This window comes from Convolutriloba macropyga, chromosome 4 (assembly GCF_964194025.1).
Source record: "Convolutriloba macropyga chromosome 4, txConMacr16.3, whole genome shotgun sequence".
Lineage (NCBI taxonomy): Eukaryota > Metazoa > Xenacoelomorpha > Acoela > Convolutidae > Convolutriloba > Convolutriloba macropyga.
In genome coordinates, this window is record NC_134471.1 from 17,362,334 (window position 1) to 17,381,336 (window position 19,003).

Sequence of the window (19,003 nt, forward strand, 5' to 3'; positions counted from 1 at the left end):
ACTGAGAGGTTGTTGGTTGTGTCGTAAAAGTCAGCCAATTGTTTCTTAATTGTAGCTGCGCAAACGTGGTTATACAGTGGGACACGAGCCGGACTCATTTGAATTCTCAACTCTCGGAGGATGGGTGTCCACCAGGGCCTCAGGGATGAAGAAGAACACTTACGGCAACATAGAAGACCTCGTGAGTAATATTAGTTCAACTCAGTAGTTTCTGATCTAGGAGGAAATTGCTTTTGTATATGATGTTTTACGCAACTTTTAACGCAACTCAATGTTATTGTTCTTAAAAAAGTAATAAATTACGTGCGTACTAGATGCTCCAGATGAGCCAAATTTAAAATTGATTCTCGATTCTGTTCAGCTTGCACTGTCTTCGCCATTCATATTGATGCATAGCGAGAGATTGGACAGTAGCTGTGAAAGCATTCCAGTGCTGGTAAAGTAAAACATTTAAGTAAAGTATAAAACGTAGGGAAGAATTCTAAATGATTGTGAATGTTAAGTTTAAAGTAAACTTTTAGAGGATGCTACGTAATGTTTTTTATGGAAACTACTGGACGGTTTATTTAAGTCATAACAAGAGACAACGAGCAAATTAATGGAAATAATTTTTAATTGAATCGCCGTAAAGTTTGGATCGGGTTTCGATTGAGGGAAAATTGTTGTTTAGATTGTGAACGTCACTATCATCACACCAGTTGGAAAGTTCCAGAAAAATTATCAGGTAATCATTTGATACGTAAATGTACTGAGTACTATTTCTTGATTGTGAATGTTGAAGTGACATGTAATTATTTGACACAACGCTTTCAAGTATATAACACAGAAAGTGTATATTAGACTACGGTTTTTGAGGCATCGAGTTAGTACTTGATCCCAACGAGGGTGCAGATTTAAAACATTTAAGTGTCCAAGAACATGGGTCTTGTGTGCTCAAATTTACAAGCGTATGAGCTTTTTGTGCCCGATTTCATATCTGATCGGTTTATTGGACGTTATTATTGAGAGTTTTGCTGGCAGTCTTAAATGACATGGCACAAAAAATCACGTACCTGTAAAAATAATTAGATATTGATTTACAAGCATACGTGACTTTTTTAATCCTTTAAAGATAGCAACAGAACGAGAAAAATGTGCGCTAGTACTGAAATACTGAGGGTTTCGTCAAATTACCCTTAGGTTTGTCTATTGATATGCAGGTGATGCATTAATGCAAATTAATAATAATATAATAATAATAATAATTTGTTCCTGCGTAATCGCAGCGGAACAGCATTAAGCCACAGCGGCCTGTTCTCAGCTGCCCTTGTTCTTATTATTCCCCACATTTCAGACTGTTCTTTTTAAGAGTATCATTGGTCTTTTTTGGTGACGATGGCCACTTTTTTTGCGTCTGAAACTCATCATTGCAGCCAACATTGGTCAGGCTATGGTCAACTTGAAGCTATGGTTAAGGAAGAGCTCATCCTTACACAGACAGCTTCACGGAGGCAGGGGATTGAACTCTCAATCATTGGCGTGTGAATCACACACCTTACCTCTCGGCTATCACGCCACGACAGTTAACGTTATCTTCAGTGATAAAAATCTTAGTGCTGTCATACTACTGGATACAAGTCATTCTGTTCTGTAATTTCACCTGGATAAAGTTAAAACTATATAAGTTATTAATAGCCGCACAGCGATGGCTGCGGCTATTATTGGCCTTCTCTTGGTTTTTTTACGACTCGAAGAGGAGTATTGGTTTTCTCTCGGTTTTTTCTTTTTTTTTACAGGAAGTAGATTTGTTCACGCGGCATTTTGACCTAAAAGCGAAAGTGAGAAAAGCTGTCTTGGTGAACAGATTTTCGCTAAGCGAGAGAAGTTTTTTGATCATGCGCTGCGTTTAGTGAACGACTTTTTGACTTTGAAATGTAGTTTTTAACTGAATTGCACATATAAATAACCGTTTTTAGCCGTTTTTTCGTCTAAGTGGCCCAATTTTTTTGCTTTTAATTTGATTTTTTGTAGAAATAAATTTTATTCGATACTATATTTAAATTTCAACCTCGGAAATTGATGCCACAGTGTTTTGCAGAGCCTGAAAATGCGTTTCAATTTGAAAATTGGTTATATATTTCTTGATTTTTTAGTTAATTTTTAGCTTTTTTAATATTAATTTCTTCATTTTTGGATCTTTTAACCGTCTTTTTGTCAAAACTCAGTTAATATGGCAACTTCTCTTCGATAATTCCTATACTCAACGCCTCTTTCTACGTCGATGTAATTTTGGGTAGTTTTTTTTCCGATTTTCGTCAGTTTTTCGTTTGTATTTTGGTTGTAATTGCTAGAAATAGTTTTTTTTGTGAAACATGAGGGACTTTAATTTCTTTTCAATAAAAATTCAATCATTTTTTGGCGTTAAGTTTTGAAAAAACAGTTAAAACTTTTTCATAAATGCAGTCTTAACTTAAAAGTTCTTTGACCATTTTTTTGCAAAATGTTTCCATGTTTCGTATTTATGAATTCTTCTTTTTCCTGCTTTTTGTTCTCTTCAGGAGGATAGATCTTTGTAGTGGATGACTAGTTATCGTTTCCATGTCTTGAATGCTGAACAATGAAATGTATTCGTTTTTCTTGTTTTTTAAATTGGCTTTCAACTTTCAAAAATCAAGAATTACTTTTTGTTACGGTGTTCCTTACATTGTGCCCATATTATTTTTTTAGTTAGTATCATTCTAGTTTTGTCCTGGCACCTACATTTATTTTCGGTATATTGATTTTTTCAGCTGTAAAAAATCAATGATTTCAGCTTTTTCTTAGATTTTCATCATTTCTTTGGTTTGCAATTGATTTCATTCAACATAAGGCAGTACTGAGAGTTTGATAGCACGCTTTTTCCAAAATTTCCACTTCTGACTAATTACTACAGCTTTCTTCCGGCCTTGGTATTAATTAAAACGATTTATTGCCTTCGAATATTCTGCTGCTTATATCTTTTCTATGATCAATTTTATTTTTGATTTAGTATGAAATCATGTTGTCTAGCTTATGTACAAGAAGGAACAGGTGTGTGTTGTTTTTTGTCTCAATCGCATGGATTAGAAGTGTAATTATAGGTGTTTTCTGATTCTTAAATTTGAGCTTTCTTTTTTGAAAAGATTAAACTTAGTTTCTAAGATTTTTATCTGCCGTTTGCTTTCACGATCTTTTTCAGATTAGAATATTGAATTATTTGAGGGCTATTGATAACCTTGTCAGCCTTTTCAGATTATCAGGTTTTTGACCACCTTAATTATTTTGGATTTTTTAACATTACCAAACGTTTTCAATAATATAAAATTTTGCTGCATTTTGGTTCTCTTGTTGAGTGGTTTAAGTTTCACCAATTTTTAGAGCACACCTGGGGAGGTAGTGAGTTAATGGTTTTGATACAAAAGGTAGTGGCTTCCGTGCTTCCGTTGCAATTACGGATTTGTTAGTGAAGTTCTGACGCTTCGAGTCGCTTCCGGAATTCTTCCGGCTATGTTTTTGTTTCGTCGTCATGATTTTTGTTACGACCATATGACGTCACAGCCACTTTTTGTTCATTCGTTCATGCAATTTCAACTGAATTGCATGTGTGACGTCATTTTTCGCTCTTAGTTGAGCGAGTTTTTTTGGTCATGCGCGTGATTAAATTTTTGGTCACACTTGACTTACCTCACTCTCAAAAATGACTTCCTCAATTTGAAATTGACTTTTATTTACTTTAATTCGAAGAGATAAGGTCAAATGGGTGTGTGTCACTCTAAATGAAGTTTATTAGAGAGTAGCTAATAGAGGCAGCAAAAACTTATACAGATTTTTAATCAAAATAGAACATATCAGCCTTCAATGAAAAGACGAATTTTTTTGGTCTGTCTTTTTTACTGTTTTTTAGACTGCCGAACTACGAATCTATTGCGGCTATTTTCTGGCAATCCGCCAGCTATGTTAACTATGAGTCGTGACAGCTCTGTTGTAATTGTAGGCGCCTCGATCATCAGTTGGTCCAGACATTCATCACTTTGTGCTTGGCTCCGAGGGAACCCTGGGCATAGTGACAGAGGTCACCCTCAAAATCAGGCCCCTGCCTCAGTGCAAAAAGTACGGGGCGCTTCTCTTTAGGAACTTCGAAGATGGTGTCAAGTTCATGAGAGATGTTGCTAGAAATGTAAGTATCCATTCGTTATTGGTTATCTTGCAGATGGAGACGATTTAAAGCCAAAAATGACGTTCTAAGCAGCTTGATAAAAAGGGAAATGTATTGCTTGTCAAATTATGGAATTGAGCATAATTAAATAATTTGACGCAGGTTATTGACCCCAACTCTTAATTTAATTGTTTCTGGCTGAAAGTTCATTAATTTTTTTTTCTGTGAATCCAAGAATTGTTGTGAAAAACTTCAACAATCCAAAATCGCGTTCTCAACTTTTCTCATTTGCTATTACGCCCTGCTATTGCTCACTTGGTTCCAGGTCTTGGCTTACTGTTCTCCAATTGTTTATGATGTTTAACGTGTGCAATAATACGTCAAAAAGTTGAGCGTATGTATAATTATGAAATTGAAGTGTGTTGTATGTGTTGGCTGTGTTTCAAGAGGTGTGCGCCTTCGTCCATCAGATTGGTGGACAATGAGCAATTCCGATTTGGAATGTCTCTAAAACAACCAGTGGCATCAGCCTTTGCATCTCTCAAAGATTTCATCAACAAGTGGTATGTCCTCAAGGTGAGTCACCGCCTACCATAAACACCCTACCATGATTAATATATGGTGATTTTTGCTCTTTCAATTGTTCGTATTTTTAAGCGAACAGTATCAAATATTCCTATCGTCAATGTGTCTTTGACTGTCTTCAAGTTTGGATTATAATTGACATTGTCTACATAAGTGTACAAAATTGCTGATGTTTATTAAGCTTTTAATTGCCAATCTTGGAAAAGAGATTAGAAAAATTAAAGTTCCTCAAATGTATTGAAAGATTTTTGCGCTCTGCTTTTATGAGCATCTGATCACAATAATTTTGTTTGTTTCAGTGGAAATCTTTCAATGAAAATGAGATGACTCTTTGCACATTGCTGTTTGAGGGTGACAAAGAGGTAAGTTAAAGCCTATTTTTCACAAATTCTGAATATACCAACATTTGGTAATTTTGGCCTGTTTACAGGATGTGTTGGTTCATGAGAAGAAGATCCGAGCTATGTCTGAAAAATATGGGTTAGTTGTCTGGTAAAGTTACATGCTAGGGTAAAGCTATGTTTTTTATATCGAAAATTTGCCGTTTGAATGTCTTTACTTTTGTTCCATGTAAAGGCAGGCTGACTCAGAATGAAAAGTATTGTTTGAGTTTCCATCAAAAGTTCATCTCATTGATGTGTATAATGAGTTGGTAAGAAGTAGGCTAATATCAAACTAGCAAATGTTCTAGAGCTAATGAGTGGTTCTAGCAATAGTCATCAAGTCTGTTGCATGGATCAACAAGACAATGTTTGTTCAAAAGATCCAGTATTCCGAAAAATGTCACCAACTAAGACTGGTTTTATGGGACTATTTTGCTTTCAAAATTCTGCAAAGTGTCACCAAGTCAATTGTTTTTGATTTTAAAAAATTATTGAAAAGTGTAGGGTCCGTTCACCCTACCATTCCATTGGCATGGTAATTATATTTTAATAGGTCTTTGGAATTCAGGTGTTGTTTTTTGTGAGAGGTTAGGTTTCCTGTTCTTTAGTTAAAACAAAACAAGGTATCTGTTTATAGGGCTATTTTTGCTGGCGAAGAGAGCGGCCAGAGAGGATACCTGTTGACCTTTCTGATTGCGTACCTGAGAGACGTTTGTCTGGACTACCATATATGGGCAGAGTCTATGGAGACATCCTGTCCCTGGAACAGAGTGGCTGACCTTTGCAGAAATGTCAAAGAAAGAATCAAATTGGAGTGCAAGATTAAGGGAATCAGATTCACGCCTTACGTCTCTTGCAGGTTATTTCCGAATCAACTTAAGATTGCTGCAAGATAAGCATTCGGAATCAACGAATGACAATTGCCCGTTGTAACTAATTTAGTGCAAGCGATGTTCTTACTTGCTATCAGGACAAATTCTTTATTATAGCTGCGAAGTAATTTAACTCATATCGCGACCGGTCAATTGGCTGACATACAGATTAGCCGACACTGAGCAAATATAACTACTCGAAAACCACAGTTCGCGATAATTACCCCCGCATTAAGCGGTAAAAGTAACGTCCCTTAGTTGTAAAACAAACATTAATTAGCTATTACTGCTAGCTAATTTGGTCATGCCTCAGCGGCCCATGGGACTTGATATGAATCTAACGGTGACTTGTAAGAGAGCCGAAGTGAAAAGAGCCGATTGAAAGAGAGCCGAAAATTTATTTAAATTATTAGTCGATAAATTTTTCGATAAATTTTGCAGCCAATTAAATTGCCTTCTGAAATGAGACTCAAATTCTCAACCAATCATAACCGAGTATTTGAGAATGAAATTTTAATATTTTCCAGAAAAAGAAACTGAAAGCGAATCAATAAATAATTATCTTGAAATTATCGCGGGCCATGGCCATGCCGTAGCGACTTATGGGACTTGATATGAAACTATCACAACCGAACATGAGACCAATTAACCCACTTAAGTACTTTGCTTGGTAATCAACTAACAATTTAGGGTAATTAAAGGCAACGTTTTGCTTTCGGCTCTTTTTAAATCAAGTTAGGTTTTGGCGCTTTCTAACGTCGGTTCTTTATAACGTCGGCTCTCTTGCACGTATCCGAATCTAACACAACCGAACAAATTATTACGGCCGAACATAATTAATGCGACGCTTCTAATAACACTACTTAAATTACACAGTTTCGATTTCTGTCTTTTTCACCTCGTCTTGATGAAATCTGTCGGCCAATTGGCGTGTCTTCTAATATGTGTGTCGGCTAATACCCCTAGCCCCAACTCATATGTGTAATAAAGGTCCCTAATGAAAAGGCTTCAGCGCAATGAATTTTAGCAAGCTTTACTAATTTAATGCTGAATGTTTTTTACATAGCTTTTTGAGCGGCGTCGATAACGTTTTTCAACTTATATCTCTATCTGTTTCTATCTCTCTTAAATGGCCAATAAGTCTATTCTTTCGCAGCTATTCCGGCAGTCTGCCGGCTATGTTTGTTGTAAGAGAGTTACCGATGGCGCAAATTGTTTATCATCATCAATGTGTCCTTTATTTTGTGTATACTTTTCTGTAGCAGCTTTTTCTGAAATGCCATCGATCGGTTTTTAGCTATTAGATAGGCTGTTTTTGGTAATTTTAGTGCTCTTTCCGCTCTTTTCAAATTACCCCGATATTCGTGTGGTTTCTTTTTTTGGTTGACTTATTTTTGCGTAATCTAAATGGCTTTCGTCTAGATCTTAATGCCTCTGTACTCAATTGTGCGAACTAATTGATGGCAGCAAAAGTAAACTCAGTGGTCAATCAGCTCCAATCCATGTTTTGCGATCAGTTTGTTGTGTTTCAATGGTTCTATCACTTTGATTTGTTCTATTTCTGCCTTTTATTCTAGAGTGACACAGATCTATGATGTGGGTGCGTGTATCTACATATACTTTGGCTTCAACGGCAGAGGCCTCAAAGAACCCCTCGCTCTCTATGACGACATTGAAACAGCTGCCAGGGAGGAGATTCTCGACAATGGAGGCTCACTTTCACATCACCACGGAGGTAATAATAGGCCGCTTTTTAAAATTGTATCTCGACCTTGTTAGCGAAACAAAGCTGTACATTACATTCCGGCTACTGCTGTTAGACGAAGTGTCTCACGCAGCTTTGAACGTAGTTGAAAATGATGGCTGGGGTTGTTTTTCTTCAAGTGATGACCGCTATTTTTTCCCTCGATTTGAATAGCTTTCAACTTTTGAGGCAACTATGATAGAAAGAAGAATCAATAAGATCAAAAGGCCTGGTAGAATAGAGATGAACTTTTTGTTGAGCAATATTCCATGTTTGTTTAAATGATACTGATGCAGGTGATTCAAATGTTCAGCTCTGTAATTGTTAAATGACTTTTGAGCAAAAGAACTGATTGTCATATGAAGCGCCAAATAGCGTTCGTACCTCTTAGAATACTTCAACTGTATTATTCCATGAGAAGTCTGATCTATTGGTGCAATGCCATGCAAACATTTAATTCTTGTAACTGCAACTTTCTATATCCTTAGGAAATGAACTGTTAACCAGCAAGAGGAACGGTTCGCCTAGTGTACAGAAAGTTCCGGCGTGAACCCGGATTACGTGATAGCGTGATCAGCGCAGAAGTTATAAAAAAAGTTGCAAAAGATGGCTATTTTTTATAGAAAGTTTCAAAATGCTGTTGCTTTGAAGACAATAAATTATCAAAGAAGAAATGTCAAATAGATTTTTATTAGCCGCACAGCGATAGCTGGGGCTATTATTGGCCTTCTCTTGTTTTTTACAATTCAAAGAATTTGAATTGTATTGGGGCGCTGTCTTTTTTACGACTCGAAGACGAGTATTGGAGAAGTCCTTTTTTAATCAATTTTATTGGAGTGATTTTTGAAGCGGGAAATGAAACGCGTGAAAAAATTTGGAGTGATTTTGGCGCTGAACAAAAGTGAAGAGCGGAGCGAAAAGAGAGTGGTTTTTGTTCATACCGCTGTTGTTGAGAGAGCGAAAAATTGATGTGTGAAAAAATTTTCTCTAAGCGAGCGAAAATTTTTTGTTCACGTGCGGCATTTTAAAGCAATTTTTTTTTCATTTATTTTGGTTAAGAGGTTTGGTTATGATTTTGTTTTAATTTTAGGCCGGTTTCGGTAGTGGTTTGAAGGTTTCTGGAAATTCATATGAATTTTATGATAAATCGGAGGTTTTTAATGTATTTTGCTGATTTTCGGGCTAATTTTTGCGTTTTTTTGACGATTATTTTGTCTTACTGGCTCAAATGGGTATTGAAGAAACCCTTATACTTGAGAAATTTTATGATAACAATTGGTTACAGTTTTGTGGGTAAGAATCATTTTTTGTTGAGAAATATGACAAAAAAATGGCGCAAATTGGAACTATTTTTCTTAATTTTTTGCAGTTTTTCGTTTTTTTTTCTGTTTTTAGCTAAATTTCTTTGCGTATTATGACTTGCCTATTGTTTTGCAAGCATCTGGATACCCTATAAGCTGAATTTTTTCGGATTTATATGTTTTTGAAATATTGAAAAATTTATTAACTTTCTCCAGTTTTTCAGTGAAATTTGTTTTTAAGAGCTTTTTTTTATATAAATTTAGCCTAAAGTATTTTTTTTCAAAATTCACATAAGTGGTTTTTGTAAGTACTAGTTGTTTTGATTAAGTTATTTTGGCAGAGATGTTTTTTTCGGGATCTCAATTTCTAACAAAATTTGATCAGATTTTTTATCATATTTTAACAGATTTGATTTTATTGTTTTTACTTTTTGTTTCATTACTTTGTTTCAAGATAATCATAATTTAGTGAAGGCACGTTTTGTTTGATGAGTAGTTGGATGGCTTTTAAATGGATTTTCACTTCGAGTCGTTTCCGGAATTCTTCTGGCTATGTTTTTTTTAAGATATGTTCACACATTTTCATGACTTTTGAAGTCAAATTGGAGTGGTGATTTTTGGTCACGCCGAAACAGGGAATGGAGCGAAAAAGCGAGTGGTTTTGCGGCGTGATTTTTTTGGTCTAATTTTAAAGTAGAGTGAGACAACGGTGTTTGAACTAAAATTCGGTTTCGCGGTAGTTGTTTTTTGTTCACATGCGGCAATTTCACTCTGATTTTTGTTTTTTCAATTTTTTGGATCGGATTTTTTTCTAAATAGTTTTCCCAATCCATTCACAGCTCATTCTGGACCTAATTGTTTGTTAGAATGAAAATTACATATCTCACTAGTGGTTTTTTGTTCTCCCTAGCAGCATTTTGTCATTGTTTTTCTGTTTTAATTTTTTTCATCTGATTTTTTTTAGAAATGGTTTTCTCAATTCATTCATTGTCCGTTCTAGGTCTAGTTGTTTGTTATGTCAATGAAAATTCTTTGAATTGTACGTCAGGACTTGTCCTGCTATGTTTTTTTACTTCGTCTAACTTTTTTCGCTTTACCCATTTTGCCGCTTTTCCGACATTTTGCGTGAAATCTTTTTGACTTCTCTAGGCTAGTTTCTTCTCTCATTCTGCTAAAAGTCCTTTTAAACAGCAGCTGCTCAGCAAAGCAATTCAAAATGAAGAGATTCAGTATAGAAAAATCAAAGTCAAATAGAAACGGGATAACCCATAAAGCACTTTTTTAGATGCCCGGTACTTGAACTTTGTTCTAGTTTCAAGTTTTAGTTACTATCTATAAAGCTTATTGGTATTGATACTAGACCCTGTAGCCTTTCACTGAGAGACAAGAGTATGTTCAATTACGAAATGACATCAAAATAAATCGCACTTAAAAATGTTTTAATACAAAAATCAATTTTTGTTGATATTTTCTTTTCTTTCAATCCCAATAGAGTTATGGGAATCAACGGCGGCAATTTTCCGTCAATCTGCCGTTTATGTTTTCAAATTGGAGTTAATAATTTTTAAGGAGTTCAATTAGGGCTGGGAGACGAATTTTCCTATTTTGATTTGAATATCAAAACAAGTTGGTATTGAATGGTACGAACGGCTTCCGGGGAGAAAACGGCTTGTTTTTGTGAAGATGATGTCTTGTATTTTGCCCACATTGTACAATTTGAATCCCACATATTTTCATTTAAGTTATGTAAAACCCAAAAAAGTGAGACTACGTTAGAGGTTGACACGACAACTGTTATAGATTTTGCTAAAGATGAACATCAGTACAAGCAGGAGATAAATGTAAGCAAGAGTTGGAAGATAGAAAATGAGTTTTTTTTTGTAAGAAATGGTAGAAATTTCAGATAATGGGCCATTGTTTTTCCTGCGGCCAGATAATGGTGACAGTATGAAGGAATGTTTCGTTCAAACGCTTCAAGAGTTTGAGACACCTCAATTACGCCTGAAGAGACCTCAATTATCATGAATTTAAGTAAATAAAAAATAACTCAAATGAAATTATTTTAGATTATATTGCAAGAGCAGATTTTGTGCAAAATATCTTATTGTTAGGAATAAGACAAATAAAATAAAAAGTTTGTATCAAAAATTCAAGAGGGTCTTTTAAGTGAATGCATATTTTCCACTATTTTTTTTAAAGTATTTTAAAAATGAGGAAAAGCTAGAGGAAATTAAGCGTGGTTTAAAAATTTTTGACTACGGATCAGTTCACAAGAAGAGATACAGGAACAAGCAAGTGAAAAGCAGGTACGTACAGAGTTGAAACCATTAGTTTTCTTAAGAAGAACAGAAAATGAGCACCTATTTTCCAGGTCTACCAATGAAAGTGTGAAAATTTAGAATTGACAGAAAACGACAAGGACGGAACACGAACCTCATTTGAAAAAAGCTTGAGGTACCTTGAAAAACAAACGAGCAATAACTATTGGAAGACGTTAGCACTTCACCATAAATTTTGGATCCAGCGCGGAAGTGACAAGACCTTATAATTTGTGGCCCGAATTTTATGTCAAGTTTATTAATAGCCGCACAGCGATAGCTGGGGCTATTATTGGCCTTCTCTTGGTTTGTTTTACAATTCAAAGAATATGAATTGTATTGGGGCGCTGTCTTAAGATCTGTTCACACATTTTCATTTTTGAAGTCAAATTGGAGTAGTGATTTTGGTCACGCCGAAATAGGAAGTGGAGCGAAAAAGCGAGGGGTTTTGCGGCGTGAAATTTTTTTATCTAAATTTAAAGTAGAGTGAGAAAACGGTGTTTGAACAGAAATTCGCTTTCTCGCCAGTGGTTTTTTGTTCACATGCGGCAATTTCACTTTGATTTTTAGTTTTTTCGATTTTTTGGATCGGACTTTTTTCTAAATGGTTTTCACAATCCATTCCTAGTCCGTTCTTGGTCTAATTTTCTGTTTAGTCAGTGAAAATTCTTTGAATTGTACGTCAGGACTTGTCCTGCTATGTTTTTTTATTTCGTCACGTCGCGGTTTTTGTTACGACCATATGACGTCACAACCACTTCAAATCTGCTTCTTGTTGCGTGACGTCATTTTTTGCTCTTAGTGGAGCGAGTCTTTTTGTTCTTTCGCGTGATTAAATTTTTGGTCACACTTGACTTACCTCACTCTCAAAAATGACTTCCTCACTTTGAAATTGACTTTTATTTACTTTAATTCGAAGAGATAAGGTCAAATGGGTGTGTGTCACTCTAAATGAAGTTTATTAGAGAGTAGCTAATAGAGGCAGCAAAAACTTATACAGATGTTAAATCGAAATAGAACATATCAGCCCTCAATGAAAACACGACTTTTTTGGTCTGTCTTTTTTACTGTTTTTTCAGACTGCAGATCTACGAAGCTATTGCGGCTATTTTCTGGCAATCTGCCAGCTATGTTTTAATTGCTAGTTTTCCCTTGTTTTTCAGACGAAAAATTTTTAAAATTGATTATTTCAGGCAACTGGAATGAATGATTTAAGAGTTTATCCCTTTTTATGATTTTTTTAGTTCGTGCTACAAACGATGTTTGTAGCACGTATATTTGTCCTGTATTTTTTTTGTTAATAAGATTTTTCGCTTGACCGATTATTCGTCCGACCCATTTGACCTTTCATCCTCAATACCGGGATAAACAGATACCAACCAGAGGGCTTCAAGTTCTCATAGAGCCTTTAGGCTATCTATTATCCAGGTATGTGATTAAAAGGAGCTGTTTTGCAGTCGTATACTCACGTTGTGAAGGGCGGTTCTTGGAGGACGGCTGTGAAGGCCCGTGAGGGAGTGTGATCTCCACACACTGACCCCTCTCTCGCATCTGCCCCCCTCACTTCACCCCTTCCCCACCCCTGTACATCGTTCAGGCCGTAAAGACTTGGCCCCGTGAAGCCAAAGACCCACCACTGTTGCCCCATCCGTTGTCCCCCCCCCCCCCGGCGCACAAGCCCCCTCCCCGCCGCGCTCACCCTAGCCTCACTAAGCCGGAGTTCGCTGGTAATTTGAGAGCAATTCTCGTGACGTTAGTTGGTTGTGTCTAATTGCTCTCAAGCAAAGTTTGCAGCAATTATATTAGTCTTGTGGTCTTTTCAATGAAATTTTTTTCTTGACCAACTTTTTGTCTTACCCATTTGACTTTTATCCTCAATACCGGGATAAACAGGTACCACCCACCACTGTTGCTCCATCGGTTGTCCCCCCCCCCCCGGCGCACAAGCCCACTCCCCGCCGCGCTCACCCTAGCCTCACTAAGCTGGAGCTCGCCGGTAATTTGCGAGCAATTCTCTTGACGTTAGTTGGTTGTGTCTAATTGCTCTCAAGCAAAGTTTGCAGCAATTATATTAGCCTTGTGGTCTTTTCAATATAATCTTTTTGCTTGACCAATTTTTTGTCTTACCCTTTGACTTTTCCCTCTCAAATACAAGATAAACAGGTAGCGCTTGGGACGCATTAAGTTCTCTTAGAGCCCTAAGCCTTACTGTACTCGAAGAATGCAATTCACCAAAACTGTTTTGAGGAGACAATTTCATGTTGTGAATGGCCGTTCCTAATCCTAAAAGTTTGACTTCCCCTCCCGCCATCACTCCCCCCCCCCCGCCCGGTTCTGTTTTCACTATTACGTCTGTTGAATTTAGATCGATTTGCTGAGCCATTGCTGCTTAAAATCACTTTGAGCAGAATGAGCGAAGACTGCAAACATCCTAGAAAGTAAAAGATCCCAAGCAAAATGTCGAATACGGTCAAGAGCAAAAGAGTACAATCAAAAGAAACGGGATGAACCGTTAAAGCTCGGTCATTAAGTTATAGTGCATTAGGTTATCAAAGTTCATTAGCTATTGCTATCTGATTTTGGTGTTAAGCCTAATGGCATTCAGTTTGGAAGCCGAATTAGGTATAGGTTTAGAATATAACTGACGCTAAACTGCATACCGAATTAGAACACTTTCTGTAACTTAGGGAAAAAATGAACCCCGCTATTCGTTGAAGGGCAATTCCTTGAAAATTAGGCGATTGTTTGAATTTAGTTGGCAAATTACGGGAGAGATGGCTGAAGAAATCCAATGGCGATGTGGGAGTTGAAATGTTCAAGGCAATCAAAAAACAAGTTGACCCAACAAATGTATTCAGTGTTGGAAACCTTCTAACTGCTTCAACGTCAGAATCCACAGAGACCACTTTGACATCAAAGAGCAAATTATGATGAGTTCAATCACACAGTTGGCGTTCAATCCGAAGAAATTTTGCCGTTATTTTGTTATTATCAGCTGAGATTTGTAATCTAGACGTATGGTGTATTTTTGAGATTTGTTTCCGTTGCATCTCAAATCTATCAGTTATAAGACCAATTTTAACGTTGCTCATTATGCTATTGATTCAGTTGCGTTATAGAAAGGAAACAGGTCGTGTTATAAATTGCTCTCAAACAAATTTTCAGAACCTGTTGGTCTTTGTCGCTGGTGGTCTTACTACTATTTGCTGACTATTTTTCCGTCTGACCATTTGACAATTTGTGACTTATTGAAGCTTGACTTCTTGTGCGTGATCTAATCTGTTAGTGCACTCAGAATTTTAGCTACCTAAACTAATTGGCAGCAGTTTATTACTAAATGCCAAATGCGCAGTGTGCATTATAGGCTTCGAATTTTGGTTTCTTTTTTACTGCAAATGTTATAACATCATTATAGGCACCTGGTTGAAGTTATTGACACCCCCTCAGCCTGATGTTTGAGAGCAATTCGTCCGACGTCAGTCGGGTATGTTTTGTATCGAATTAATTGAATGATTTGAAATGTCATTGAATACGTTGATGAATGAGAGAAAAAAGAGTGCGAATAGAAACTGGTCACTTTGTTGCAATTAAAAAAGCAATGTTTCGGCAAATTGTTTTCAATTGAAAAGGGAGTTAAAAACGCAAAAAAGTAGTTAACTGGCTGGTAGCGAAGTCTAACGAGTTAGAAGAGCCAATTTCCTAACCTTGAAATTTGTGGGTCTCCAAACATTGCTGTTGAATTATTTGATAAAATTTGTAAAATAATCTGAAAACGATGTGTAATAACTAAAAAGTCTATTCTTTATAAAGCTGATGTGATTTGTAATAATTTGTATTTCTTTTTTCAAACAAAGCCATGATTTACAGAATATATTTTAAGTGCATGTCTTTTTTGCTTATTTTTAAAAATCGAACCAATTCCTATTATTTTTTGTCATTTAATAGATTACAAATAAGCTTTACTCTCTTGTTATTTACTTCTGCATTGTGGAATAAGATTTGATTTTGGCTCATTGTAATTTAAAGCAGAGAACAGTTTTAGCTACTCCTGTTTGGTTCGACAATTTGTTTCGTCTGGTTTTTGTGAGTTTTGCAGAAACAATACGATGTTTCCTATTTAATAGTTATCAAAAGAAGCAAGCACCTCATCTTTATGATAAACCTTAACTAGTAATTGGCAAATTTCTGTGCCTTTTTAATTGCTCTCGAATGAGAAGCAATTATTGTAAAGATGTGTGTCTTTTTATGTAGATTTTTTGCTTGACCGGTTTGCGCTTTTTTCTAGAATAATCTTTGACTAATGTGACTTTATCGCGCACTTCTTGATTTTTAGAGTGATTTCAATTGCTCTCACTCCGAAATAAAATTTGTTGTTCAAACAAAACCGATTGTTACATAGACTATGACAAGACCCTGATAGCCGAGTGGTCAATGCCCTTGTCCAGATGACGGAATCGAACTCAAGAGGTCGCGTTTTGAACCTGACCTTAGTCTGCCCCGCCTGTCATTCGAAAGCCATTTCTCCGACTTTAGTCGGTTTGTTTTAAGTGGGTATAACAGCTACTATTTTGCTACAGCTTTATTGAGATAACCAATTTTATTAATAGCAGCAGCCAGCCTCTCAACTACTATTATTTAGGCGCTCTCCTTTTCTTTTTTAATTCGCTTTGCCTTTTGATCACTTTTTTCGTTTTTACATAAGTCACGATTTTCACGTCGTTTGACTTCTGACTTTTATCACTTACTGTTTCAACTGAATGGATTCTTTCACGTAATGAATTACGCAATGTAGTGAATACGGTCAATGTCAAAAAAGCAAAATCAAAAGAAACTGGATAAACCGATAAAGCCCGGTCATGAAGTCATAGTGCATTCGGTTATCAAAAAATTCATTGGAGGCACTGCTTGCTAACAATAGTATTAAGCTTAATAGCTTTCTGTTTATAAGTTGAATTAAGTATAGTTCTATAATCTAGCGGAATTTTCAGAATTTGAGATTTTGCACACCAAATTAAATCAGTTTTTACATTTGTTTTTATCTTGTTTTTTTTTCTGTTTTAATCCTTATGTATGTCGGTTGGCTAAATTTGCCGGCTATGTTCTCATTACAGTTCCTCATTTTAACCACCTCTATCGAATATGCGATAGTTCTTTAATTTAGTCTGTTGTATCTCACTAACTTTACTATCTCTCTGTTATTCAAATTGAGCAAGCTTGTGTCCTGATTTAAGAATTGTGATTGAATTTTTTTTATCTCATTTGTATGCGATTTTTGGCTTTTTTGTCATAGTATCTAATCTTTTGTGCAAAATGTTTTTTTTAATGGTTTCATACGGCTAATTTATATCTGTTTATCTGCTTAAATGTGACAATTCATAAATTTTTTTGATCTTTTTTCTTCAAACTTAAATTCTTCCGTGTTTTGTCAACTGATTGTCTCCAATCAAATCTTTGGTCCATATTATTTTTGTTGGTAATCAGGCAAACATTGCATGGATACAAATGTTCTGCTAAATATATGAGGTTGACACTGTAATTTGTGAATGCTTTTAATGCTAAGTGTGAGACTGAAGCCGAACTTGAGTTTTAATTCGGGTCGTATCATACTCTGTTCAGGCCTCTTTTTGCAGTGATTTTCGAGTAATGGTTTTTTCATACTTCAGAAACAGGAATTATCAAAAAAAGCCGATGATTTCGCTGCCCATTTTTTGCCCCATTTCAAAAGTGTAATGGAAAATGATGTTTGTATAAAAATTGTCTTCTTGATTGTTGTTTTGTTTTCTGCTCACATGTGGCAATTCTGTCATAGGATTGATCATAATTTTTGAAAATAGTTCTTAAAAAAATTCCGTTAGTTTATTTGAGTATATTCAGAGATTTCATTAATTCCACATGTCAACAGGAACTTAAACTGGTTAATATCTTGAATCACGCCAAAGCGATAAAAGTAGCAAAACGAGTAGTTTTAGAGCGTGATTTTTTCACTAATTATTAAAGATTAAGAAAAGAGTGTCTTAACATATTTTGGATTACAATTGTTTTTGTAACTGATAGCCAGGGCCGCAGATATGTCGATTGTGGTTCAAGATTTTTTGCATTGCTAAAGATAGGGAACTACCGTAACTTCACAGTCGTTCGCGCAGTTTGTCGGAGGTTATCTATTGTTTTAAATGATCTTTAGAGGCTTCTAACTTTCTATTTTTGTGCTGTGAAATACATTATTTAACAAAATTCTGTTTCCTTCTGAAGGCGAAAGAAAAAAAATTGTTGGATTTCATTTGATAATAGCTGATGTCGGTGATTAATTTTAAGTGCACATGTTTTCTCAAAAATCGAACCCAACAGCGGTTTATATAGACTCTTGAAATTACTCTTAAAATATTTTTGATACCTTGATCCCAGTGAAATATTGTTCAAAATAACTACGTTGTCGGCAAACTGTCGTAGATAAACAAAAATACTCGATTAAAATTTGATATTTATTTTGCACAGCGTTCTGTTGTTTTGTAATTGTAATTGTAATTATTAGCGATTGTAATAAAAATCTTTGTACTCTTAAATCGAACTAGAAGGATTGGCAATGTGCGTTCGCATCAAACTTTTGAACACCAGAAAAGGCTCCTATGAAGTTATAAAATGTAGGCTTTTTAATGACTATTTTCTATATAACTTCAAGAAATACTGTGAAGATAAATCGAACTATTTTGTTCAAATATTTCTGCTTATTCCGAACAATAGGTGTGACAGGAAGTAACGCTCTTACCTTATAATTCAAAATTTCAAAAGCCAGAGATTTTTTTGGTTTTAACTCTGGAAAATTGTTGTTCTGTAAAGCAGCTGTTCTACAAAGATAGGACGCCACCACACTTCAGGTTTTGTAATGTTGAGATATAGAAACGTTTGATTTTCTTTGTAAAAGCACGAATTAATATGAGTATGACATACGAGCTGAAAAAACCAACAAGGGGGCTCGGTAATGTGTGTTTGCGTTTGCACAATGTTCCGACCCCGCTCATCCACGTTTTGATTTTATTGTCTACCAAATGAGGAAGAGATAGAACTTACAAATCGTTCAACAAACAAATAAGTGAAATTATTAATGCTAGATTAAAGAGCCGTTGAGACTTGACATTAATGAGAGTACTGGACAAGATAAACATAAAAATCAATAATTGCAAACATTGATTACGACCAAAACTCGATGTCTATATAAGAACACTTAATAACAAAATGAAAATGGATTTAGGTAGAACCTAAACTGAGCCAATCAACCTGTACTTCATTAGATCTTCATTAGATAAGATATGAGACCTGACAAGAGACTCGCTAGCAGGCTGACAAAGAACAGCAGTAAGGGCGAAATTTAAAAATACTTTTCTGTTTTTGAAAGCAACCAATTTCAAATCGATTAAAACCAATATGTATCAACTTAGCTCATTAAGAAGGTTATCTGATACCTTATCGGAAGCAATTGAGACCTGTCATTATCCATAATATGTTAGACGACTACAACAAAAACAAAAAAGAATAATGAAATTCAACGTTTGCGGCACCGATTCAATCAAATCGGTGCCGCAAACGTTGAAAGCAAAGGCTATCAATGAGAACATTAAATATCTCCAGCGTCGATTTATTCAACACCAATTG

The 19,003-nt window shown here is 35.6% G+C and overlaps 2 protein-coding genes across 5 annotated transcripts in view; both read left to right on the forward strand.

The window, feature by feature from the left end:
- The window catches only part of LOC142337489 (alkyldihydroxyacetonephosphate synthase, peroxisomal-like), a 96,949-nt gene extending 82,516 nt beyond the window's left edge, over positions 1-14,433 (forward strand). The window contains exons 7-15 of the mRNA XM_075386748.1: positions 56-181; positions 671-724; positions 3,992-4,174; positions 4,601-4,729; positions 5,038-5,100; positions 5,169-5,218; positions 5,759-5,980; positions 7,571-7,728; positions 14,112-14,433. Coding sequence (XP_075242863.1) covers positions 56-181; positions 671-724; positions 3,992-4,174; positions 4,601-4,729; positions 5,038-5,100; positions 5,169-5,218; positions 5,759-5,980; positions 7,571-7,728; positions 14,112-14,287 — 1,161 coding nt within the window. The 3' untranslated portion in view covers positions 14,288-14,433. The remainder of the gene's footprint in view (positions 1-55; positions 182-670; positions 725-3,991; positions 4,175-4,600; positions 4,730-5,037; positions 5,101-5,168; positions 5,219-5,758; positions 5,981-7,570; positions 7,729-14,111) is intronic.
- Positions 1-19,003, forward strand: part of LOC142338292 (uncharacterized) — a 318,225-nt gene that overhangs the window by 151,769 nt on the left and 147,453 nt on the right. The window lies entirely within an intron of this gene.